This window comes from Oreochromis aureus, linkage group 22 (genome assembly GCF_013358895.1).
Source record: "Oreochromis aureus strain Israel breed Guangdong linkage group 22, ZZ_aureus, whole genome shotgun sequence".
Classification (NCBI taxonomy): Eukaryota; Metazoa; Chordata; class Actinopteri; order Cichliformes; family Cichlidae; genus Oreochromis; species Oreochromis aureus.
Window position 1 is genome coordinate 9,437,253 of NC_052962.1, and position 26,660 is coordinate 9,463,912.

At 40.1% G+C, this 26,660-nt stretch overlaps 1 protein-coding gene across 2 annotated transcripts; it reads left to right on the top strand.

Moving 5' to 3' along the window:
- The first annotated feature begins 1,477 nt into the window (after positions 1-1,477).
- nt5c1aa (5'-nucleotidase, cytosolic IAa) lies at positions 1,478-26,373 on the top strand. 2 transcript variants are annotated; one of them, XM_039605167.1, is made up of 7 exons: positions 1,478-2,055; positions 5,923-5,967; positions 11,807-11,974; positions 12,065-12,194; positions 18,501-18,623; positions 23,361-23,545; positions 24,501-26,373. In XM_039605167.1, the coding sequence occupies exons 1-7, from the start codon at positions 1,897-1,899 to the stop codon at positions 24,855-24,857; spliced, it is 1,167 nt and encodes a 388-aa protein (XP_039461101.1). In that variant the 5' UTR covers positions 1,478-1,896; the 3' UTR covers positions 24,858-26,373. The 2 variants fall into 2 exon arrangements, with proteins under 2 accessions (XP_039461101.1, XP_031590285.2); XM_031734425.2 differs by lacking the exon at positions 5,923-5,967.
- The last annotated feature ends 287 nt before the right edge of the window (positions 26,374-26,660 follow it).

A 26,660-nucleotide genomic window follows, 5' to 3' on the forward strand; every position in this document is an offset into this window, starting at 1 on the left:
GTAATGGAGAGGGTACTGTACAGTACTGCTCTGCTGTATATCACCTATACTCCGTGTCCCTCCATACTCTCTGTCCTTCCTCTGGATGAAGCTGGAAGCTGTTAGACTGGCAGCCCCACCAACAGATACACAACACCACCAAAGGCAATAGAGGAGGACTGTGGTCATTGTGGAATTACCTCGTTACATTTGATGTGGATGTGTCCTTTCTGATGATGATGCTTCTTCTTCTTACCTGTGATTATTTTAGGTTCAGTCGAAAGAAGAAGGAAAAGATGAAAACGCATCAGTTTTAGCTGTGATCTCTGTGAACTTTTTAGGTATATGTCATCATTGGTGACTACGGCAACCCTACCCCCCTAATCTAACCCAAGGCAACCACACTGCAATGAGAAGATTGCATCTACGAGGTGGGAACTCCGACTCTGACCCTGCTGCATATGCATTTCCGTTATATTTAAAGCAAGTCTTATTTTTTGTGCTTGATATTGAAATGAAGTGACAGCACCTGGGTTTAAAAAACAGTGAAACTTCTGTAAGTCACCTGTGAGCTATCATATTTGGGGTTTCACAAATCTGGCCCTGTGTGACAAAAATATTGGTGAACTTTCTTTGTTAGTCTTTTGTGAATTCAGAAAAAATGTAATAACTTTTTCTAAATCTAAGTTAAAACATGTAATACTTTGGTTGTTTTTCTTTTTTTACATTTAGCCTAAAACATTTATGAACTTGTAATTTTTGTGTGTGTATAAAATACAGCAGCAAACCACAGCAGCACTGAGCTCGATGCTGGGCTGTGTTATTAGGAGTACGGCCACTAATGGGCCTGCGTTTTACTCAGTGTGCAACCTTGGTTTAAATGAAGGTTACATCCATTATGTGCTACCTTTAGGCTAATCTATCCCCACTCCCTTAACACCCCCTCCCTCACTGCCTCTTATACTCACTCGCACTCAGTAGTCGAGCATTTGTTGTTTAAAAAGTTGAAATCTATTTACATGTTTCTAAAAACACAGAGTTAGCTGATGTTATAATATGACAAGTTCACTTTTTTCTCTAATGATTTTTCCAGTCTTTCACCTGACTTGCCTTCATCAATCAGGTCACGTGGATAAAAAAAAAAAAAAAAGCAGGCTGGTTTGCCTGTAGATAAAGCGGCTCATCACTAAGGCTATTTTCTGCTGTGTACTTACCGTGTGCCTGAACATCCCATGAGCCTCTGGGGCAAACTGCATCGTCAACACACGAGGGACGGTGTTGGTGGCGAGGAGGGGGGTGTAGAGGAGGGGCTGTGCTGAATAAGGAAGCGGGGCTGTGATTGGTCGGCAGGAGGGGAACGAATGACACCAGGGAGCTGAGAGAATGATTGAATGGGACAGAGAGGAAGGGGAAAGGGAGGGAGAGGGCAGCGAGGGGATAGAGACAGGCAGAGAGGTAGCAGCAGATGGATTGCTGCACAGCCCGCAACATACTTACCGAGGACAGACTGTATGTGTGACAGCGCGTGTGTGCATGTACGCTGTCACAGAGGAGCACGGTTGTGAATGAGTATTTCATGTCCTGTGGAAGTGGATGCAAGGAGCAGTAATTCTCTTGAAGGGGTGGGGGGAACAAGGGATACAGACAAGTGAAGAGTCAACACTTTTGCTCTTCACACTTGGACTACTTTCAGGGCAGGTGCAACACCAGCAAACCAGTTTAGTAAGCCAATCACCAATGAACGTGACAGAAGAGTCTCCGTAAATGCTACAGACTGAGGCGGGACATATTCTGTGTTTGATTGCATTTTTTTTAAACATTTTTCTTTCTTTTTTTTTCGGCTGAGGGGAGGACAGTGTCTTTACCAAAGGTAGAGTAGTCTGGATAGCTTTGGGAGTGCAGACAGAGGGATCCTCTATGGTGAAAATGAGTCTGGAGCCTGTGCAGGTGATGAGCGGACAGGTCGCCGAGTTGCCCAAAGTTGCCCCTTCGTCCAACGGCGACAGCGGAGGATCATGGGAGGGGAAAAGAGAGTTTGACAAAGACCACCTGGGCCTCACTGCCAAGCCGAAGCCAGTAAGTCTCACTCTCCACCCAGAACTGCATGTGTCCCACTTTTATTATGTAATTTTTCCAGATCGCAAGCGGGCGAAGGCCTTGCTGGTTGAGACAATCACATGGAACCAAACAACCCTCTGTCCTCCACTTCCTTCTCTCCACCCTGTTGCTGCCCCCCCCCCCACACCCGGCTTATTCTCTCGCGTCAGCTGTTGACATTGCCCACGTGCGGTTTTAAGCACACCTTATAAAAAGGGGGGACTGGGAATCAGGAGCGGTCAGGCAAACTGTGAGTCTGGGTGTGTTTTTGGGTCCACAGACTATGAGTTCAGAGTCTTATTTCATCCTTTGGCTCGGTCATGAATGAATTGAAGAAAAAAACTGATATCTTCTGTGTCTGCCAGAGTTTCGCATCTGGGCAGGCAAGCTGATAATGATGATCACTCACTGGACGTGGGTGCACAGGCTCATTTACACAAGATTTACTGACAGCAATACACACGATGCCTCGTAATGATGTATTTCCAAATAAATCTAAACATCCGCCAGGTCAAGGTCGACCTGTCTAGCATTAGGGTTGCAGTTGCCACATGCTTAATAGGCACACTTTAAGAAACTAGAAGATACAACCCATCAAAATAAATCTCCTACACGTCATTAAAGTTGTTCTGCTTAAAGCTTTTCCATTTGGGAATTCCTAACAGGCTGGGATGAACCGCACCTTTCACGCTAATCCTAGATGGGCTGATGATGACCTGGTAGATGTCAAGAGGATGTTTTATATAATAGATCTAAACAAATGTACTGTAGTGAAATCACATAGAAAGCCAGCAGTCACTTGCTTTAATCTCTTAATGAACAATTCGAATATATTACAAAGTTTGCTTGTCCAGACTGCAGCTTTACTTGATCGCTGGGTCCACAGCCTGGACTTATATTAAACTGTTGAGATTAAAACTCCAGTTTGTAAATGTTTAGCTTGGATCTCAGCTTACAATTAAAAGGGATCAGATCACCCTCTCTGGCAAAGGTTTTGATTCTGTTTATAGCGTTGCAGGATATTGAACAGAACATACTGTATCATTTTCAGGGAATCACGGAACAGGCTGCTAAACTCATCCGAGTGACTCTGAGAGGGCATTACTGTAATGTCACTAACAAAGTGTTTAGTAAGCTCGTACGGTTAGAAGAATAAGGGCAGGAAGAAAAACATTAAAGACTGAGTTATGTATTCACGAGAAATGCAAGCTGAAGTGAAAGGACTCCGCTAAAAGTGTTTAAAAGCTGAGTAATCTGTGCCGCTCGAAGATTAACGCGGCCACATCGGTGTATTTTCGGACTGTAAACATGCATCACCATGTGTCCCAATGACAGCGCTTAGCTATCAGTCTAAATATTACCGCATCGTATTACGGTGTAATGCATTCGTCTGAAAGAGCACGTATCTACATAACAGCATTAGAGAAAACTGCATGTGATTATTCATCATAGGAACTGCATGGAATAGATTACACTGAGTTTATTTCAATGAATGAACTTTCTAATTGAACAAAAGAAATCACCACCTGGTTATGATCTTGTTCTCCATCAGGTGGTATAATAAGTAATCAAACACAATGAAATGAACTTTAAGCAGAACATATATAGGAGGACAAATAAAGGGTCACATTTGGAAGGTGTTACTTCTTTTTAGTTGTGCACTTTTAGTCATGTTACCGTGTCATATTAAATGATTATTTAATTAATTTAAATGGTCTGACAAGTGTAACCAAATAGCACTGACAGACCTTTTCATTATATCTATGCTGAAACAGAACACGTCCAAAGGCAGGTAATGAGGTTTTTTCAACCCTAATTTATTTAAAAACAGTTTAAATGTGGTTAACAGGTTTTATCTTAACTTGTTGTCATTATTTTAATACAGGAAGGTCTAAAGCAATGCTGCAAACAATTTTTAAATCCTCCAGTATTGTATGAACACAAACATGTCTAACTGTGCAAGTAAATATCACACAGTTTCTACACTTTTTATACCTTTAGTTTTTTATGTTATAGATCATATGAAATGCTAAAGCAAGGTCAAACTCATTTTAGTTTGTGGGAAACACACAGTCCAATTTTATCTTACTAGGCACCAGAAAAACACAGCTTAATAAACTTTTTGTTGTTTTTTTCCTTTTACTGTAAAGACTTTTAAGCACATTCTGAAAATGCTCACATTAAAAAAAATCAAAACAACAAAAACATCGAAACTAGCAAACTGATGATAAAACAGTTTTTGGTAGATAAGTTCAGGTTCAACCACACATCATAGTTTTTCCACATTCAGTATAAAGAAATGCTACTGCGGTAAATCAGTCCAACTTCTTGGGCTTAACAACAACAGTTTGGTGCCGCCTGTCAGCAAGGAGGCTGTAAAACTGAATAAATTAGATCAAGATCTCTGTCTACATAAATAAATAAATCTGGGTAAATTCCCAGATGAGTAAACATGCAACTATTTTGCTGGTAATAACTGAAATGAGTAAAGAAAATCAACAACCTATTTATGCAAGATAATTCATAATTTTATTGGGGGGGTTATATTGGTTGGGTCTGATTTTGGGGGGGTCATAACCCCCCTAACCCCCCTGGAAATTACACCCCTGCCCCTATGTTAAAAGACTAAAATTAGGCTTGTAGACAGAGATGGGTGAGATTAATGATGTAAAATGAAAAATGACTCGCAACTCACAAAAAATGCGCAGTGATGACACATAAAAGGACGTGTGTTATCAATACCCTACTCAGTGATGCCAGGCTGGTCTGTGTCACTGTCTCCCGTGACTTCCTGTAAGCCGCTTTTACACGTTTATCTTAGACAAGATCAAAAGAAATCATAAATGAGTAATTATACTGTCAAACTTTCAACTATCATACCCAAAGTCTGGCATGAAAAATGCACAAACACTAACCAAATACCGTGCACGTTATTCCATGATGCATAACTTTCAGTTAGGTGATAATACTGGCCTGATTTTTAGACCAACTCTCATAAACCCTGTGTTAGCATTGCTGTTTCTGGCAGTGTCCGGTCACTCTGCCGTGTTACCATATCTGCCGGTGTTGGAACAGACTGCATCATCACTGGCCTTTACCTTATCTATAAATATCTGCACCCCCCCATCGCCTCACCCTGCCAGTCTCTGCTCACACTCTCACTGCTTTCATTTTCCCACCGCTTCCCCCTCTCCTGGTCTTCCTGGAAACCCCTTTCACCTTTTTTCTCTCCCCACCCCTGCTCCCCGTGGGTAGAAGGGATGTCTCTCAGGCTGTAATATGTAAATAACACATGACTCATGGATACCAGTCCGGGTATCCATGATCTGGGAAGCTCTAACGGGATTAAAATATAAAGGGGGAAGCTGAGCGCCACTTCAGAAACACACTGAGGATTTTCTTTTTTTTTTCTTTCTTTTTTTATCACCATCAACTTTATTTATACACTTGCCTCTGCCATCACAGACGACAGTGGGTTGGAAGTGATTATAGTTACTCTGAGTCCCCAGTGCAGAGGAGCCATATGACTGGGTTTGGAGGCCTGCTGAGAGAGGGCAGGCAGTTAACACTACTGGTATCAAATCACAGCAAAGCACTGGAGTCTGCTCTGGGATCACTCTCAGACTGTGTGACACATTATTCACAGAGTAAACCGTGTACCAAAGGTCTGGTACACCTGCAAAACTGTCTGAGATTTTGTGCACGTTAATCACGTTTCTCGTTTGTCTCCATAGCTTTTAGAAATATGTAGAATTATGCGTCAGGCATAGCAGGACATTATTTAAAGGAAATATTGAGATGCTGAAAAAAAGCTTTGTGATGAATAAAAACTGTCATTCTGCTAAGGTGACAGGGAGACGAGCCCGGAAGGTGGAGGGAGCCGTGTTCTTCGTAAGTATGTCCCGGTTGAAAGTTGGTGTCCAGTGCTTCTTAATGACCGTCAGTGCCACACCTTTCACCCTGTTTGAACCTCCTGTGATGGCTGTTGATATACCTGCATGATCACGCCCACTCTACTAACCAACGGCCTGATCTAACGCATCATCACGTGTGCTGTCATGTCGATCCATTCTACACGTCTGTATTGGCTGTTATTGGCTGGATCGAGCCAATGAAGGAATATACAGTCTCATAATCACCCTTCACTACACTGAATGTTTTGGTGACTTTGAAATTATAATAGCAGTTTTTAGATGACATCCTCTCCTGCAGGATCTGAAGCAACTCTCATGGCGCATATGAAACTTTTTCTTTGCTTTAGCAAGTCACAAACCTACTGACATTTGCAACTACGCCAGTAACTAAACATCCAGCCTTGGAACCGAGCCTTTTTCAACAGTATCATGTGTGGCTCACTATTAGGAACTGAATTTGTTGGAAAAAAAAAAAGTAATGATCTAATATTGTAGTTTATTAAATATTTATTCTTTGTGGCCTTTAATTAACACCATCTCCCAGTGGGCATTCGCGTTACATCAGAGGTACTGATGGGAAAGATTCTCATGTTTACAACTTCTCGAGATGACAACAACTTGAGCTGGCAACTGCTAATCTGATTGTGCTACATCCAACGCTAACCAACAAAACAAAGAGACATGAACATTATTAAAAAAAAGATATATTATAGGCAATACTATTTAAAGAGTAAATTAATTACAATTAGGTCTATAATTTGGCCAAAGACATGATTTTTTTTGCAGCATTACCTCTGCAAACTGCCACAGTAGATTTTTAAATCCAACAATATGCGGCTGATGTGCAGACTTTCAGCTTTAATTCAAGGAGTTTAACAAAATCTATGTACCTATGTCCCTCACTTTCAGAGGCTCAAAAAACCCTAGATAATTGACTGGCAAGCAGTTTTTTGGCCATCTTTCCCTTGATATATATATACATATGCATATATATATATGTATATACATACATATATATATATGTAAGTGTTGAATTTGCATTTTATAGCTTTACAATGTAATTTTTTTAAAAAGGCCAAAGTGAGGGACCCCATTATTAGGCTGAAAAAACAAAGTTTAGAGTCAAGAAACACTTTCACGAATGGAAATACAAAGGTTTTACACTAAGGTGCAAACCACTGGTTGCACAATAACAAGAAGGCCAGGTTAGACTTTGCCAGAGAGATGTAGAAACAAGCAGCTATCGAAGGTGGGTTCAGGCCAGGCAGAGCATCTCAGTGGAAGAAACACAGCATTTGGTGATGTCCATGGGTTCCACACTTCAGATAGAGTGCAAAAGATTTTCATCGAAGTATTATTTAATGCAAACCTCTTGTTAAAGCCCTTGAATTCAAGCTGAAAGCTGCACTTTTGAAGTGCAGACTACGCAGGATTGATCTATTACAGGCAGACAGTTCTGCTTATTTCCAGCTTCATTTTTATATTCTTGGAATCTACTAGAGTAGTGTTGCATGATTCACAGTTCAAAAGAATCTTTATTTAGCCCCTCAGTTTATTTACCATGTGTAACATGCCATTTCAGCTCCTCTCCCTCACTGTAAACCAACTTTCTTCTCAATGGCTATTTTTTTAAAGACATTTGCCAAATTGATGCAGACCTTCTGCTTCCTAACGAAGATACATTTTACTTTGACTAAAACACAAAGCAGATTTTCTTACTTTTCTTCTCTTATTAAGTCAGCAAAAGGAACACTCCACATTTTGTCTATTTTTATGCAGTTTTATTTTAACCATCACTCCACTCTTGCACTTCTGAAGGTTTTCCTGGTAAGACAGGCTGTTTTGTCAGAACTCGTGGACTCGTATGCCCGTGTTTGTATACACTGCCATAGGAAAATCCTTCAAGAAGGCGTCAGGTTTAGAGTCGTGTAATTCCTCTGTCATCACATTCATTGTGCTTTGCAGCCTGTGTTGATGTTTCATATACTGAAACATATGTGGATTAGAAATGCATTACAACTAATAACAAAAAGAAGAAAACAATCATATTTTTGTATGATATGCATGCACGTGCATGTATGTAAAACATGTTTTTCAGTTCAGTGGACACAGAAATATAGAAACTGTCAAAATTAAATAGTGTTTCATCAAATCTATCCTTTAATCTGACTCCCATGTGGGATTAAGCCTAGCCAGGTGACGTGTGTGTTAACAGGTAAGTAGGTGACAGGTCAGCAGGCAGCAGGGTTGTGATGGAAAAGAAGCTAAATGCGGGAACAATGGCATGGCGCACATGTCGGCTTGTGGCCTATTTACAAGTACACAAGCGTCAAAGCTGAGATGCAAACAGGCAAACATCTCAATACACAGAATCCAACCCCTCACTCATCCATGTGGAAACATACTGACTCACAAGCACAATTTTAGACACACTGAAGACAGCTGAAGATCACAGTATAAACAACAGTAAATATACAGTAAAATAATGAGCATCGGATTCAATTAATACTGCATCAGAACAGTAAATTAAAAGACCCATAAGCAACACTCCATTTACGCAGTGTCACATGACACACTTTCACTGGCACATTAGTGTTCTTTGCATTGGCTGAAACGCTTTGCCCCTTCACCCTACTCTTCCCACTACACAGGCACGAGGTCCTCTGCCCACTGTGGGCAATTATTGCCAGCTAACCCAGGAGGAATGCAGCCCCCCCCCGCCAACCCCTAAACACACAGGCCTGAGTGTAAACACACACATTGGGCAACATGAGCACAATATGACACCACTGCGCCATCTAGCAGTTCATCTGAGACCATGGAAACAAAACACACATGTACAGACAAAGCTCCAAAGAGCTCTACATACACTGACTCATTAAAATGGACCTCTCTGTTATTGGACCTCCCTGTTTAAATGTATAGAATCTGAAAAGGATGAGGAAACAGGATGGGAGTCAGGATGTTTTTTGTCATTGTATTCTGAAGGTTTGACATTTTTGCCATTCATATTAAACAGTATGAGTCCACAAAAATAAATTACTATGACTACATGCAATGTACTTGCAGTCTTGTTACCTTTGAAAAGGTTTCTTTGAGAACAGGAACTAGGTCTTGGACTTTGGTAAATCAAGGTGGTGATAAAACAACCATACGTGTAGTCACTCTGCTCTCAGTTTGCGTTTAAATGGGCTCGAGCTGGCTATTATGTGCAAATTGTTTGTGATAATATGGTGATTAACTGTGATAAGCTGGCAAAAAATTAGGAATCTGTTGCTGTCCACATACAAGAAATTCACATTAAACAGAAATTCACACTGACTACTTAAATTCACGGACCAGCCAGAAGCTCATACAACAGAATTTCAGGAATCTCCCCGCAAGTAGTCACACAGTTGCTGCATGATAGAGATACTGATAGGAACTGTTATTAAATAGGACTATGATTGGAATACAACAGCTTGGAAACCAGTTGAGTTGTTGAGTCGAGCTCCCTGTTGCAAAGAGACACATTGCAAATGACTTGTGTTGATCAGTGCAGACTTTCTCAGACTGCTGCCTACGTTTAAAAAGCAGCAATGATCTGCAAGCCTCCAAATTCTGAATGTCATTGGTCTATTTTGTCCTAGTCATAAGGACGTTTTTAACCTACTGCGGCTCAACCATTAGGCTCCAGTTGGTGACGTCCAATAAAAGTAAAAAGTAAAAGGAGTAATACTTGGCTAGTTGCGAGGGGACTGGTAGTCCCTGTGAAACCGATGACTGAAGCCCCACTCACACAGGCTTAGACACTGGTCAGGTGTCAGGTTTCATCCTAGTAACTATAGGTTGCTAGGGAGAAATGTGGTTGCCCTGACCGCTTGGTGAGTGGATTTGTATTTAAGAACATTACTAGAACGTACTTTTTAGTTCAGAAGCAAATTAATGCGTTTGTGCATTTCCCCTCAACTTCTGCTAACACACTTACTGTTTGACTATCTTTTTTGCACTGCATGTAAATCCACGGAGCTCACGAGCAGGGAAATTTTCTTGTTAGACTTTTTCACGTGTTTGAGGCATAAAAAAGACTTTAGGATTTATGATTTAGACATTTGTCACCATGGTTACATTAACATATGTCACTAACAGTCACAGAAATATGGAAAATAACAAACAACAAGCAGTAGAAACAAATATCGGTCTTTGGTTTGGTCATAATTAATGCTGTAAGGTTGGTTTTTTTAGAACTTTTTATATATTTACAAAATTAAATGTCTAAAAATCTATTTGGAGATAGATTATTTGGCCCTGCAAAGGTTCTCAAGGACAGGCTTGCTTCTTGTTGACAGTGCAGGGACGAACTATGTTTCTTTTAATTCTAGAGGGTAAACACTGGATGGAACTTGTAAGATGAAAATTCAGGAGGTGTGTATTTACCACTTCTCCTTAATATTGTTTTGTGTCCCATGGTAAATTTGTCTTTTCTAGTTTTATTAATTTATGTTTTGTACTTTTCACTTGCTTCTGCACAATTCTAAATCTGATCTCTGCAATATTTTCATAATTACTACAGCCACATGAGGCTGAGGTGATATTGAAAGCTAACAACAAGCTGTAATCACAGACTGTATATGAGAGATGGACATATTCTCTGTGTCTGAAAAGAGGAGAGAATTTCAAACCTGCATTCATTCTAAAGCTCCGTCCACACAGGAAGTGATTCGCTCACCAAGCTTCGCATTAAAGCCGTTTGGTCATTAGAGGACATACCAGGCTCTGGTAGCCTCGCTAACCCTCTAATGCATTAACTGCAATGTCATATGTGAATCACCTGTATCCTGTGTTCTCATTGGTACACATTTCAATCACTTGGTTCGAAACTGAGAGTTTCAAAAGTTTAACATGTGACCCGCCCACTTATTTAGCAGACAGTCCCTTGATGTTGGCTAACAGCTGCAGTAGGTATGTACTCTATTGGATTTCTCAGATTTCCACTTCTTGCTCAAGATTGTGACAGCCAAAGTTTGAGGTTTTAAAAGGCGAGATTATAAACCAACACATCCACTTTTATATATTCTCAGTGCTCTGAAGCCCAATTTCTTGTTTTTTATATCTGTTTGTTAAAGTGTTTGCTATAAATGTTGAAATTATTACTTTAACTTCATATGTAAATAATCCCTGTCCATATTGTTATTAGTAACTCTTAATTTAGAATTGCTTTTATGAGTGCACCGTGTTTAGTTTAACTGCAGTTTGTACTTTTTCTATTATAAAGGGATTTTGCCAACTAGATAATCTATTCTATGAAATTACATTATAATATCAAACAGCTTTAAAATTCACCCAAGATGACACATTCTTTCATCTATATTCTTAAAAAACATAAAGAGACAGTTCCATAAACTCAAACAGTCACAATGTGATTGAAGTGAAGACTTCCATCTCTAATTCAAAAGTCATGAAATTGTCTGATTTCTTTTCAGCCTCTGAAAATGGTTTTAATTCATAAACAGTTAATGCCGTACCTGTAAACAATTTTTGTGACACTACATAGTTGAGTTTCTGAATATACATAGCCTTCATTCTCTATCACTGGAAATGACTCCTGTGATGTAATGGCATTCAAAGAAGTTAACGCCGATAGCATTTAACACACTGATGAGAAGATAACAACAATAACAGACCAAAACAGCACGCAGTCTTTAAATAACGGGCACGCATTCCTCTCTGTGTTTCCCATTAACCACTTATAACCTTATCATTACTCTTTAGTTTTTTGTTTTTTTTTTGTTCATCTTTGTCTTTCCATTGTCCACCTTGACTTTGGTTTTCTGCAGCCGAAGCCAGAGAACGCAGTGACTGTAGCTGTTTCCTCTCGGGTCCTGTTCCGGACTGAACGGGAGCAAAAGGTGTTTGAGCAGAAAGGTGTGGAGGAATATCTGAGATACCAAATTGAACATGAGAACGAACCCTTTGCTCCTGGGCCTGCTTTCCCCTTTGTCAAGGTTAAAGTCACACACAGATGTTATTTTTTAATTCTTTAAGTTTTTTTCGGTCTTGATTTTTCTCAGCTGACTGTTTCTCTGTCTTGACAGGCTCTGGAGGCGGTCAACGCTCGTCTGCGAGAGCTGTACCCCCAAAGTGAAGAACTGTTCGACATCGTTTTAGTAACATATAACCATGCCCACGTCGGAATCCGGCTCATCAACACCATCAACCACCACAGTAAGCCTAAAAACTGTCAGTGTATGGCACTGAAACTGAATTACTTGCCCTATGTGGCACTATTAAAAGATGCTATGCAGCAGACAGAGTTCTCAGTTTAAATAGCTTCCTGTCATGGGATAACAGTCCATTGATAGGTCAATTATATATCTGAAATTTCAAGCACCCACACAGACACTATCAGTTTGACAAGCTTATTATCGCACTTTCCATGTTGCCAATCTGAACTATGCCCACCGCCCCCCACATCACATCTTCGAAATCAGAGTCTTTAAAGACCTCATTTGTTTTATAATCAGGAGAAAAAATGTAATGTGCTCAGATCTGCTGTATGCAGTAAGTAGCTATCAGCCATTTTTCTTTATGTCCATGACAGTGCTGACACAGACATTGGAATCACCTCAGTTCATATCATAGGTAATAACTGCAAACCTTGAATTTTGGACCAAAACTGACTTTTCTTTGTAGAAATAAAAGGCTTGTTTTTGATAAATGTCAGTTACAATTATGATGATCAAAGTTTCCTGATCAATTAGAAACAAAGAAACATAAATGTTGCTCCCTGTGTGCGCGACAGAGGCAGAATTCACTGGGTACTGATCCCTGTGTAGAAATGTGACTAAAAGCCTGAATCACTGAAACCCACGAAAAAGGAAAACAAGATGTGGCCTTGTATACACTTGCATCTGGATTCTCGCCCTCGCTCCAATGCTTCATTATATTCAGTTTGCGTCTGTTCTGCCTCAGTAAAAATCCCAATGTTAGTGCAGAACAGGAATATTTGGAGCAAACACTGACAGTAAGGACTGAATAAAGAGTGATAGAGCAGAGCCAAGGTTTTGGAACTGCGCTCAGAGGTTTGAGCCGTCTAGCTGTGCCAATTGCACATTTATGCTGATGACATCTCTCCTTTGCATTACAAATAAATACAAATATAAAACACTCATAGTAGCAACAATCAAACACACATAGAAAGCCCAAAATAACACATACTTACTGGTGTTAAATTTAGGGTAGGGTAACTTTCATGCTGTGGTAACCCTGGTAACTCATGTTTGTGTGACTCATTAGCAGCGTTCGGTGTAACACGTTCCAAAACAACATGTTGCTGTTATCACATAACATTTTTCAGTAACAGAGTAATATAACACATTACTGTACCAATCAAAATCTGTAATTACAGTCACAGTTATGCCTTGACTTGCATTACAAAAGTTTTTCACTTATCTGCAGAAAAGAAAAGAAATCAAGCAACAGGCCTTTTTTCTTCGTTTTTAGTTTGCATGAGGAAGGAGGAAAATAATGGGAACCGTGTCCACATCAGAAACAAGTACATTATGCTGCTAACACAACTTCGGCTCTTTGCAAACATCTGCACAGAACGAATGCTAACACAAAGCTAGCGAATCCCCAGATTGATGCTAAAGCTGAAAGCACACTTTACCATTACTTTGCTTTTAGCATTACTTTCTGACAAGTTGTTAAAGAACATTTTTCTTAAGAAAAGTAACATTTAATGTTCACCTGCTAACCACCAGCATGTCCCCGTTGTACCGAGGCCTAAGACTGAGTTATAATTAGGAAAGAAGGAGTGAGGATGTTGGAGTATTTTGACATTTACCTTCAAAGCTGCATCACACTCTGAAGACCCCAAGTGGGCATGAAAGAAAGATTGTAGGGGATTACATTCTGACATTTGAGGGCCTCGAGGGGATTGTGTGTCAAGGAATCTGGATAATGTACAACCATGTGTCCTTAAAATTGCTTAAGTTAAGTGGAGGGGGTCCAGAGAGTTAAGTTAATCAGTTGGTAAACAATTAAGCATTTATACGGGGTGGCAGTAGCTCAGGAGGTAGAGCAGATCATCTACTGACTGGAAAGCTGCTGGTTCGATCCCTGGCTCCCGCTAGTCTGCATGCCAGATATCATTGGGCAACAACATATTCATACTCCGTTGCATCACAGTGTGAATGGTAGTTGCTGCCTCTGTCTTTTCTCAGCAGTGTGCACACATGGAGCAACGTTTACCTAAAAGCACAGAAGACAGTGCATGTGTGTTGTATAGAGTACTTTGAGAGAGTGGAAAGGTGTGGATGGTAGAACCAAATGTTAGAGCATGATCAAGGTTAACAACATCCCTGTGACGTGAAGTTATTATCAATGATCAGACGTAAGCTGTAAGAAGTTTTTTAGAAAAGAAAAATAATAAATAAATAGCATTTTATGTGTGTCAGTTAGAATCTTAGAAAAAAAGAAAGAAAAAAACTGACATGACAAAAAGCTAAACAATTATACTTAGTTTTCCTCCAAAATATAAGTTTAGGGCTGCTGCTGATCAATCACAACTAAGTGAAGCAGGTAATCCCTGTATAACTTAAAAACGTAATAAAGTCTATAAATGCATTTGCTTTTTTAAAAATTTAATGCTTCCAATAAGTGCACGCTTTCCCACTAACGTCCAAACCCAGCACCCAAAATGTAGCATGCACAGTTGCATCCATACATCATCCAGAATCTGACGCAGGCTCAGCTGAGAGACAAACAGTGGAGTGTATGAACAGCTGACTGACAGGATCCTTCCCAGGGAAACTCTCAGACCCCGTGATGACATCCCTCTCACAGACCACTTCCTGTTCAGTTCCTCTAATGTTTTCAGATCCTCGGGGCTTCATGACGGGAGTGAGTTCAAGCTTATTTCCCTTTGGGATGTACGAATAATCCAAGGGGCCCGAAAGAAAAACAAGTCTGAGCGAAGCCACCAAAGCAACACTCGGCTTTCCAGATGCCTCCATGTTAGATCCTCTCTGGTGGCTCTGTGTGAGGCATTCAAACAGTCGCTTGACCTCTGAGCGTTCCTGCACACTTAAAGGAAACATGGCTTCTCTGATAACACTGATAAGTGTTTAATGAGCATCTTTCCTGCAGTGGGTCTCTCTGATCAGCACACCCAAACTGTTTTTCGAGGCAGAATCAAGTATTAAATTCCTGCGCTATACACCTATGAATAATGGACATGTGCAGGCATCCACCTGACTTCTATAGGGGCAGAATTTTACCTTGGATAACACAGTAGCTTGTTCTGGGTGCTCTGCTTTGTCTTTTCAGTCATGTTGATTTCCTGTTTTATTACCATGTTTCAGATCTTTTGAACAAGCAAATAAATCATGCAAAGAAGATAGATGAAAACATTTTTCTTAATAGACAGGGGAAAAAAAGATACAAGAACGTCAATGGCAAGCATATTTCCCCTCGAGTGACTCCCACGCTCCTGCACCAGTCTGAAACACAGGATGAGGTGCGGTACAGCGTAGGGGAAGAGGAGGGGGTCAAACTCACCAGGGTCCGACTACAAAGCTAAATAAACCATTAAGAAAATCTTCAGAGGACAGTTGGTTCTTTGAGTAACTGAGAGGAGATTACTCAGGGGGCTTAAAGCAACACAGTTCCTCTGTTCCTTCTAGAGTCCAGCTCGTTTTGCCTAGAGCCTGATTATGAGTCACACTACATTTATCTGCTTTTGTTTCTTTCCTGTGTCTTTAAAAGTGAGCTTCACATTTTGAACTGATTACCAGAACAGCAACAGGCAGGTTTATACATACAAATGTTCCAGAGCAACCAAACTGCACAAAAGTATTGAACTTTGCGTGTTTCAGCCTGAAGAATATTCGCTTTGTCTGCCTGCTTGTCCGTATATTCTGTATTCAGCACAGAGCTGCACCTGCCTGGTTTGCCTCAACATTTACTCCTATATTAATATTATATTATTATAGTCGACAGTGGGCTCTGCAAATGATTCGCACTGGGGTATATATTTTCCCACATATTTTCCCAGTGCTTTGGAATGACTTGGGATAAACTTACTGAGCCTATAATACATTGGGGCAAAACTTGATCAAAGCTTTTTTTTTTTTATCCAGCTTAAAAAACAAACAAACAAACAAACAGACGTTTCTTATCAGCTTGGACTCATGACAAAATGGAAAAGTCAAGAAAGAGCATCTACTTGCTCATCTACATGGACGTCAGTTGTTCTGTGTTTTTGTAAGGTCTCAGTTCCACCGGCCTAGAGATGGATCGGTGAAATCCTTTAACCTCAGGTTGGCAGATGGTTGCTGGCAGTCTCCAAGCAAACTTTATTTAAAAAAAAAGGTTTACAAGCAAACCAGAAACGGAGAATGTTCACCTTTGCTTTGCACTTTTCACAGTTTAACCACTGCTTGGAGAGTAGCTTGAGAGTGTTTGCAGACAATTCATTGTCTTCCATGCAAACTACTGGAAATTGCGTCAGTCTGCTAGCAACTATAACAAATCCAAAAATGTTTTCGATCCGCCACCTGTTTTGTGCCCAATTTTCACCTGAGAGCGAGGAACCTCCAGCAACCACTTGCCAACCTAATGGGGGATACATGTTTTTACCTAGAAAATAGAAGTTGCCTGGGTATTATCAACTGATCTGTAGGTCTGTGTGACTGAGGCCTTAGACCAAAGATGGCAAACTCATTTGGCATCGTGGCCACGATAGAAATAGAAATTGGTGTAGAGAAAAAACCCAGGGACTTTTCTGTCATCTAATTGTTTAATTGATACCTAATTACTTTGCTGTATGAATATCCACGAGGGAGGTCTTTATCAGTAAGAAAAGTTGTAAAACTTATGAAAATACAATTAAAAGTCCAAGTCTTCATAGGATGTTTCCGGCACCCGGGCCTGGTGATGGACACCCCTGCCTTAGACTTAGCACAGCTTTAACCTCCTAGGACCTGGCGTCCACATATGTGGACATCACATTTTGGGTTGTCTAGACCAGAATACTAAATTTTGCTCTACATGGGCCTGATATGCACTTACGAGGACATTATAATGCCATTGTTCTATCGAAATTTAAAACGAATGTCCTCATATGTGGATATCAGGCCCTTGTAGAGCAAAATCAGGTAAAAAGATCATTCTTTGTTTTTACATTCATCAGGTGCCAATCAGCCCAAATAGCAAAGAGAAATTAAAAATGCATGCCATGAAAGAGTTCCGGTTTTAGGAGGTTAAAACTGATGCATTTTAATAAGAAGAATGTTTCCCTGCTGCAGCATGTACTGTATGTTATTTTTGGAGTGGTTACAACATATAAGACAAACTCAGTTAACATTCAGGCTGTCCAGTTACTGTATCCATATCATCTGCTTTAGAGCAAATCAAATGTGTGTTTTCACTTGCAGCTGACTTTTTACACTAAAGGTCAGTGAGTAGAGCTTAGCCTGGAATAACAGTTAGCTTTGCAGCTTTGCAGTCTCAGAAGGTCATTATGATGTCATTAGCTGCTGCGGTTCAGGCTCTAAAATGACAATTTTACAACATATAGAAGCAAATTACATGGTGTACTAGTTTTAATGTACTCTGATATTTTATTTGCCTTTTTTAAGTTCCCAAACTCTGTGGAAGCCCGGTGTAAAAAAGGCCAGTGGACCTTTATTGTGGATGAAGATAAATTCATGCCTCGGCGATTGCAGCTTTAAATAATTGGAATAACCTTGCCATTTCTCTTTTTATAAATCTCCCACCCACACTAACCTCCTCCTCTTACTTCATCTCCATCTATCTTAGGTGTCGCCTACCTTTTCATTCTATTATGACCTTCAACTCTAATCAAACTCAATCCATCACCAGATATTACTCTATTATTTTACTCCCGTGCCCTTTCTAATAGCCCCCCATCCTCTGTTCCCTCATAAATACCAGCTCATTTTAACCGAGGACACAGATATAATCCGCAGATCTGTACTCGTGGATCTAATTACCTAATATCAGTCTCTTCTCATTTTCCACATACCGACTGTCCACTGCTCGGTGGATCAGTCCACAGCAGCGAATTAAAAGGCCTCCCCAGCCAAAATGTAAACAGACACTTTCCCACCAGTCTTTTCGCTTCCTCCTCTCATCTGCACAGCCTCCGTCTTCCCGCCCTAGTTAACCCCCTCTCTGGACCCTCTCCACGTTTTAAGTACTTGTAAGTTTATCCTCTCACCATGTCTTTAGAACATCTTCGGTCCTTTTTGCCGTCCACGGCCCCCGAAGTGACCCCTTCGTGAACTCCCTGACAGTCAGAGCCCCAGCTTCTAGTGCAAATATAGATTATATAAGCGACTCTTTGAAGTCATGCGGTGTTTGCTGGTATGCTAACATACAAATAGATACATGTATCAACACTGTAATGGATCTGTAATGCTGATGATGTACTGAATGCTGACATTTAACACCAGATGATGTACTGAAATTAAAAACCTTGTTGCTATTTGTTCCTCTCATCCACAGACTTGTTCATTGAGAGGTTTTGTATGACGGGGGGAAGCAGTCCTATTGGCTACCTGAAGGCCTGGCAAACCAACCTCTACTTGTCTGCTGATGCCAACAAGGTTAGGGAGGCGCTGACTGAAGGTAAGGCCAGTCCTGCCACAAAGCTGAAAAATACTTAGACGTTACTAAAGTTTACAGCTTTTTCTACGTTTCACACCAGATTTATTTAGTTTTTTTGCATTATGTGACTCTTATATAAAAATGGTTGAAAGCTGTAGCACAGGACTTTTACAAGCTAATAAATAAATAAATGTTTTTAGCATTTTAAAAAAAGAGTTTACAGAGTGTTAATGAAGTGTATCGTTGTCTGGTGACTCTGTATTTTGCACAGTTCTCAGCCTGCTGTCTTTCATTGACTGTATATAAAAGATGGCCATTGTGTCGTACTTTATTAGTTTTGGATTGCTCATTTTGAAGCGTTAATGCTAGCTTTTTTCCCCACCATTTTTTTGTGTGTGTCTCTCTCTCTCTCTGTGTGTGCATATGTCAGAAGTTTTGTATGAAAGGGAGAACCAGCTTGACAGCTAAAGCTTGTCAGCTTGGTCAGCAAGCGGCATCCATAAACGGTGGCAGTGTTAGTAAACAGTTGACCTTTGCTCCAGGAGGGGCAAAGGGCCTAACCAACCACTTAAACATAAACCATAAACTGTACGAGTGCAACACACAAAGATGGCTGCTAACTGGTAGTAAGTGATGGACAAAGAAAAGACTAGAAAATTCTCTTTCAAATATTAAAGCACAAATGCCTTGCTGGCCCACACAGCAGATCATATTGGAATTAATATTCTAAATTCCATTAAAAAGTGCAAACAGCACAAAAATTAAACTTGAATTAAAGTGAAATGAGGTCTAATAAACAGTGATTGGACCAGAGACCAATACACAGGACTATAAACATGCTTTTTAATTTTTGCATTTTAAGATGGGATTTACTGGGGTTTAAATGGCTTTTTGGAACGAGGCCTCTTGTAGTCCTTAGATTAACTGCAGATTTTGTCACCTCAGCATTGACCTAATTTTCTAGTCGTCGAGCGTGGGATGATTGGTTTACCAGAAAAACTAGGAACAACTAAAACAGGAATAGAAAATTGCTGCAAAAAATCTGAGGAATCTCCTGAGGATGGGTTATCGAATAACCACTAATCACCTGAGAGGAGTACATTAGTACAGCATTTGGTTTATGTTCATATAATTACCATCAGTACTATAGTGGAAGACAAAAGAATTCAGATCTGATAACAGTAGATGGCAGTGATCGTGCTCGTATTTGACTCCAAATATGGGGTGCATTGCCACAATAGAAAAATATATTTATGCATGCTAGTATCCGGGTGTCCTCATAGGGATCGGAGTAATTTAAATGGAGTAATCCAGTTATATGTTTGGACATTTAGAAAGTCTCACAGAAGCAGTTTAGCATACAAATTAAAGGCAAACCAGTAGCATCAAGTCGTATACGGCCCTCACACACTCCTTTACTTCAGCTTTATTATGATCAGGGAAATGTGTCCGAAGGAACGCCACCGAATCAGAAAGCTTTCATGCCTCACATTTAATGAAATCGTCCTCCCGAGAAAGCTTGATCTTGAATTCTTTTCAAAGCACGCGTCATGTAAGCGCACTTGTTGGTTTGGCCTATTTGCATGCATTTTATTTACATGGAGTTTCAGCACACTTGACCTTTTCCAAGCTGGATAACAAAAAATAGTTTTTGAACGTCTTTCCTATTTTTCAGACACAGATGGAAATGTTTTGAAATATATAGGTTCAAGTATGATTTGAGATTCATAGCAATAAAAAACTGATCTAATCCCTAAATCATAAATCCCCAAATATATGCCATGTCAAACATAGAAAAAAACTACAAGACAGCCTGCAAACACACACACACTGTGCTGGGAGTGTACATTGTGAAATATTTCCATCCTGTTTGCATAAGAAGTAGCAATGACAGACATCTTCTGCAGTGCTGCTGTGACATTACCATAAATCGGCATATTGATTTTTTTTAGTCTTTGCATTCTATTTGATGGTTTCCATGGTGCCATGGCACCGTGAGGGGTTACCAACATCCTATTTGTTCTAGCTTTGGCTAATTTGTGTCAGTATTTGAAGGCACTGGTCATTTTCTGCCAAAGAAATAAGAGCCATTAAAATGCAACGATGGAAAACTTGTGGGACTTGAGGTGACAACCACGTCCAAAGATTTAAATCCGTTCAGTGCAGCGAATTTCATGCTGCATTATTACTGCAGCCAACAGAGAGGAGGATTTTGTGACAAACACTGTATCATTGCGTGTGAAAACTTGAGCACTTGAAGACAAATTTAAGGAAAATGAACTGGCTGTGTAAAGCTTCAAGTGGCTATGTGACACCTGAGCAGTGCAACTTAGTATTGGTTCAACAAGGCATTGGAACTCTGGGTGATGGAATAACCCTTTTGCTGTTTTGATGATGGTGACGGAGCGTGCTGTATAACATATGGCTGTACTATGAAACAGGATTTGGGCCTTTCAGGTTTAACTTCTGTCGCACAATAAACCTGCTCTGGAGCACGTAAGAAATCCACAAGTGCAAAATGAGTGCCTACTGACCAATCAGTTCGCTGGAAAATAGCATCACCATTTCTGGAAGATTGTTTTTCTTTCCCGACAAGCACCGAGAAGAAATATAAAAGCTCAGGAGCAACATTACTCATAGCTTGTTTTTCCCCGTTGGCCGCAAGCAGCAAATCAGTTTTATTTTTCTATAAGCCTTAACATAGAAATGTAATCCCAACACAGGACGGTCTAAGCCATGCACTTTATGACCTTATATAAAATTTGCAGATAAACCCACTTACTGGTTTGAATTCTGTTTTTATATTTGCTCTTTGTTTGCTCTCACATAGTTCAGCCCTGCTGGGATTGCAGCTGAAAGAATTCATGAATTTTATCTGAGACTTAATTATGGGCTGTCTGTAAATGGACTGCGTTTATGCACCACTTTTGCAGTCTTTCTGACCTCTTGAAGCACTTTGCACTACTGTCACATTCACACATTAATACAGCAGGTTTTCATAAGGTGTAGAGCTTTCAGCTGTACTGTGTTTAACCTCGCTCTATTTTTCTCACGTTATAATTTTCGTTTTGTTTGTAAAATATCCGCTCTGCTTCCAGGAGACCTGTGCATGCTTGTGATTGGTCATATGTTGCAAACGTCACCCTCTTCACTGGGAAGGCCAAAGAACAATATAACCTAAAGGGATCAAGGCTTTCCTTTGAAATGTTAACCATCTGTAGCTGTCAAGGCATCTCCAGGGACTTTCTTCATGTCATTTTCGAGCTTTATGCCAGTAATGCACAAGCAGTGAAGCAAAGGAAGTGGTTCTGACATTTTACTTGAAAGCTCTTAATTAGCTGTAAATCCATTTGTTAATACTTCCTCTGAGTGTTAGAGCATGTTTTTAAGGACTGCGGCTATGAAGGTGACAGTTAAAACCTTCCTGATTTGTTCTGTTTCTGGCAGGAAATTAAAGAAAGCACTGAATGAAGTGAAAGATGCTTTTTGCACCTTAGAAAATCAAAAGATTTATTTGTGAACTGAAGCGATGTTTAAAAGCTGATTTTACCTAAACAAGTGATGTCTCTGTTTACTTGATTCTCAACCACTCAATATGCAAATACACTGCTCAAAAAAATTTAAAGGAACACTTTTTTAATCAGAGTGTATCACCAACTAAATTAAGATGCCTCGCTTTGTCTCCCAGCACAGTCTCAAGAGCATTGGGAAGATTCCTGGAGACAGACAGTTACTCTAGGGCCCTTAACCCACCAGCAGGACTGTTATTTGCTTCTTTGTACAAGAAGGAACCGAATGAGCACTGCCAGAACTACAAAATGACCTCCAGCAGGACACTGGTTTGAATGTCTCTGACCAAACAATCAGAAACAGACTTTATGAGGGTGACCTGATAGCCTGACTTTCTCTAGTGGACCCTGTGCTCATTGCCTGGCAGCGTGGAGTCCAATGGGCATTTGCCGTACAATATCAGAATTGGCAGGTCCACCGCTGGCACCCTGTGCTTTTCACAGAGAGAGAACAAGTTCACCTTGAGCACATGTGACAGACATTAAAGAGTCTGGAAAAACTGTGGAGAACATTATACTGTCTGTAACATCGCTGGTCTTTCAGTGATGGTCTGCAGAGAGATATACATGGCGGGTACGGCTAGGTAATTGCAGACTGACTGCCATTAGTATTAGTATGAAACCCTTGGATCTTTGTCAGGCCCTACACTGATACACTGGGTCCTGGGTTCCTCAAGGTGCAAATGGCAATGCCTGCTCTCATGTGGTGAGAGTATGCAGGCGGTTCCTGAAAGATTAAGAAATTGATATCCTTGACTGGCCCCCAGTTTACCTCAAATTGTCCAGGAGCTCACTGATCCTCTGATCCAGATCTTGGGGGAGATCCTCCAGGACACCATCCATCATATTATTAGGAACATCCCCCATGAGCCCGTGGGGGCCATACACACTATTCAGTACCAGTTTGAGTTGCTGCAATGAAATTACAGGAAAACAGACTAGCCATGAACTGAAACGTGAAGTAAAGGAAGCAGGGCAAAATAACTGATAGAGAAAGCAACTCCTGACTCCCTCCAAAGAAAAAATGCAGAGAGTGCAGTAAAGAATTACGTGCAGGGAACTGAAATGAAGAAATGAATATAATGTAGTAATGTTAAAAACAAATGAAGTGTACAAACACAACTTCCCTTTAGCTGTAATCAACTAAGTGATAGTTGAGCCCTTTATTGTCTTATGCATTTGTGTTCAGGCATCGCAGCAGCCACCATGTTCATGCCGGAGAAGATGACAGAGGTATCCAAGTCCCAGCTGAGAGTGGCATTTGATGGTGATGCTGTCCTCTTCTCAGATGAGTCAGAACGCATCTTCAAGGCCCACGGGCTGGACAAATTCTTCGAACATGAGAAGGAAAATGAGGACAGGCTACTGGACCATGTTTGTATTCTTTCATTGAAATTCTTTGCATTTGTTGATTTTTATTCTATTCAGTTTTATTTATAGAGCACCAAATCACAACAACAGTGACCTCAAGGAGCTTCGCATCGTAAAGACCCTACAATAATAGAGAGAAAACATCAACAATACTTTAAACTAGCACTTTCGGACAGTGGGAAAGAAAAACTCCCTTTTGACAGGAAGACAGGCAGGGTGTTTTTTAATACGTTTCTCTTAACAGCATCTGTGGTGTTGGTGACAACATAAAGTACATCCTGCACCCTAACTCTCTGAGGTGTAAGTTGTCATCGGTCACAACCCATAACCCTATGAGAATATATAATTTTTGTTTTTGTTACATTGTTCTTTCAAGGCAATCAGAGAACAAAGAAAAAAACATTCAGGTGACAAACTTCCTTGAAAATTCTGTTTTGTCTTTCTTTAAAATAGGATTAGCAATTAGGTTGGACGTTAGAAGGTTAATACCTGAGGCTAAATTTCAAAGAAAAAGTAACTGCAGATTACACGCACAATATCCCAGATTGAGATGACTCCAAAGAGTGTAGCAATCCTTGAAAACATTATATTCTTCCTAGCACTACATTATCTTTTCCAAGCAGCCCCAATGATGAGCATGCATATGTTCTCCACATGAAATCCATTTCAGTAACTGATTATTCTATGAATATATTATGCAAAATGAAATGAAATAATAAATTGTTTCAAAAGACTGTCAGTTGACATGTCATTCTCCTTGACAACCACTAATTTCAGAAATTAGCAGTGCATGCCTCACGCTGTGCTACATTACAATAAAATGGTGCTAGCTCAATCAGGGTTTGTATGTGTTACATACACATAAAGCTGATGCGTGACAAGTCAAAGATGAGTCAAATCTTAACATTTACAAAAGAAAACAGATAGCACATCCTGACTAGCTTTTCCTCTTTGGCAGGGTCCCCTGAAGGGCTTCCTGGAGGCACTGGGGAAGCTCCAGAAAAAATTTTACGCTAAAGGCCAGCGTCTGGACTGTCCCATCCGCACCTACCTGGTCACAGCTCGTAGTGCGGCAAGTTCTGGGATTCGGGCTCTCAAGACACTTCGGGCCTGGGGGCTGGAGATCGATGAGGCCTTGTTCCTTGCAGGAGCACCAAAGGGCCCTATGCTGGAGAAGATAAGGCCACACATCTACTTCGATGATCAGATGTTTCATGTAGAGGGAGCAGCAGAGATGGGTACCATCGCTGCACACGTTCCCTATGGCATTGCACAGAAACATAACTCCAAGCACAACACCAGCGCAGGGAAGTAGACAAAAGGACTTTGGATGTTAGTGGCCTGGTAGAGGGAGGGGAGATTATATTAGGAGAAAACAGAAAGTTGTTAAAGTAAAAGTCAGATGATGAACTTTTTCTATTTTTTAACTGTATGGAACTACATGTTTGCTTGACCACAATATCTACTGCCTCGGCTTAGTGCTACTACTTTAGGAGTCAGATAAGAAATCCGGATAAAGGTCAACAACAGGTCTGGAACCTGAGATGGCCCAAAAACCAAGGTGTCCAACAACGAGTGTTTCATTAAATCATGCTTTGGTGCTTGACTAAGTATTTCTCTTACTACTCCTTGTCTTCATAGCGAAGACACCTAAGTGAAAAACTGAATTGTTTATATATATGTAACAGTGCACTGAATGTTAATAAATGAACTGTGAGCACAATGCAGAGATATTATATTGTTAACCGTTATGGTGATGTACTATAGCATGAAAGTAATAATTTAAAGTTTTGTCAAACATTTTATAGTTTGATTACACACAAATGTAAAAAGATTAGGGTGCAGCTGTACAAAATGTGTTGTATATTACTGAAGCCTTCAATGCCATCTGTTCTTGTGTTCCAAAATCCAAATCAAATATAGAAAGCCATTTGGTGCCTTAGGAGTGGAATTATACTTCTCTTGGGTGAACACAGGCAGGAGGGCACAGACGGTTTGTTTTATACTTCAGTGAAATATGTTTCTAACTGTTTTAACCTCACGTGGCACCTGACAGGATCTTTGACACTGTGATGTGTTTTTATCCAAAATACCCTCCACTCCTTTGTATTTGGAAATATTTTAACTATAACAATATTTGAACTACTGTAATGTGGACTGATACGAGAAACTCGTGGGAGCTCTGGCTTTGCATGATGCTTCACAGCTCAGAGCTGTTCAAATGGTACATAATTAGCATGCTATATTGATTGATTTCTTTTTTTTTAAAGATTTGTGTCTTTTTTTTGACTGGGTTTTTTTTTGAGAGAGAGAAAAGAACAATGGAAAAGAGAGATGAATGAGATATGCAACAAGTTGTCCCTGCTGGCAATCAGACAGGTCACAAGTACTGTATGTGGTATGCAACTTAACCAATAGTGACCACACGGTGTTAGAAATATATTAATGTAGTGAATAAATCATGTTATTTACATTTCTAGTAGCAAACTATGGCTGGATGCCATGGCTGTAGAAGTTGCCTTTATGAATGTATAACTTACAGCCAATTATGTTGTATGGCTTCCATGACGTTTTATGCAATACCATAAACGACAGGAAACCAAAGTAAAACTTGGCAAATACATGTTAAAACCTAAGCTTGTTAAGGCTTTCACAGTTCATGGCATAGCTAAACTGAATTTCGATCCGTTTTAGCTGATATGTAGCATGCTAAAGTTTACCATGCTAGCATGCTAAAGTTTACTGTGTTAGCATGCTAATGTTCCCACAAATATGTGATCCTAAGGACGTCTTCGTCTAACAAAACACTGACTTAATTGAATGAACCTGAGTTTTACCTCCATATTTAACCAGTGGAGCAAGTGTCATATTTTTACAGGTTTGCTAACCTTAGAGACTTTAGCTACGATTTGAAAGCTAGGTCTTTTGCTAATATTCCAACTAGAGCACACAGGTTACAGGTAGACATACGCCAGCCATCTTGGGTTGAATTCTCTGTCTTGTATACCCAGGTGACTTTGTTTAATGGTGTAAAGTTTAACCATCATAACTCCATTTCTAAATTGTAGTTAGAGAATCTTGCTAATCTTTGATAGAAAAATATTAATTTTTCTATTAT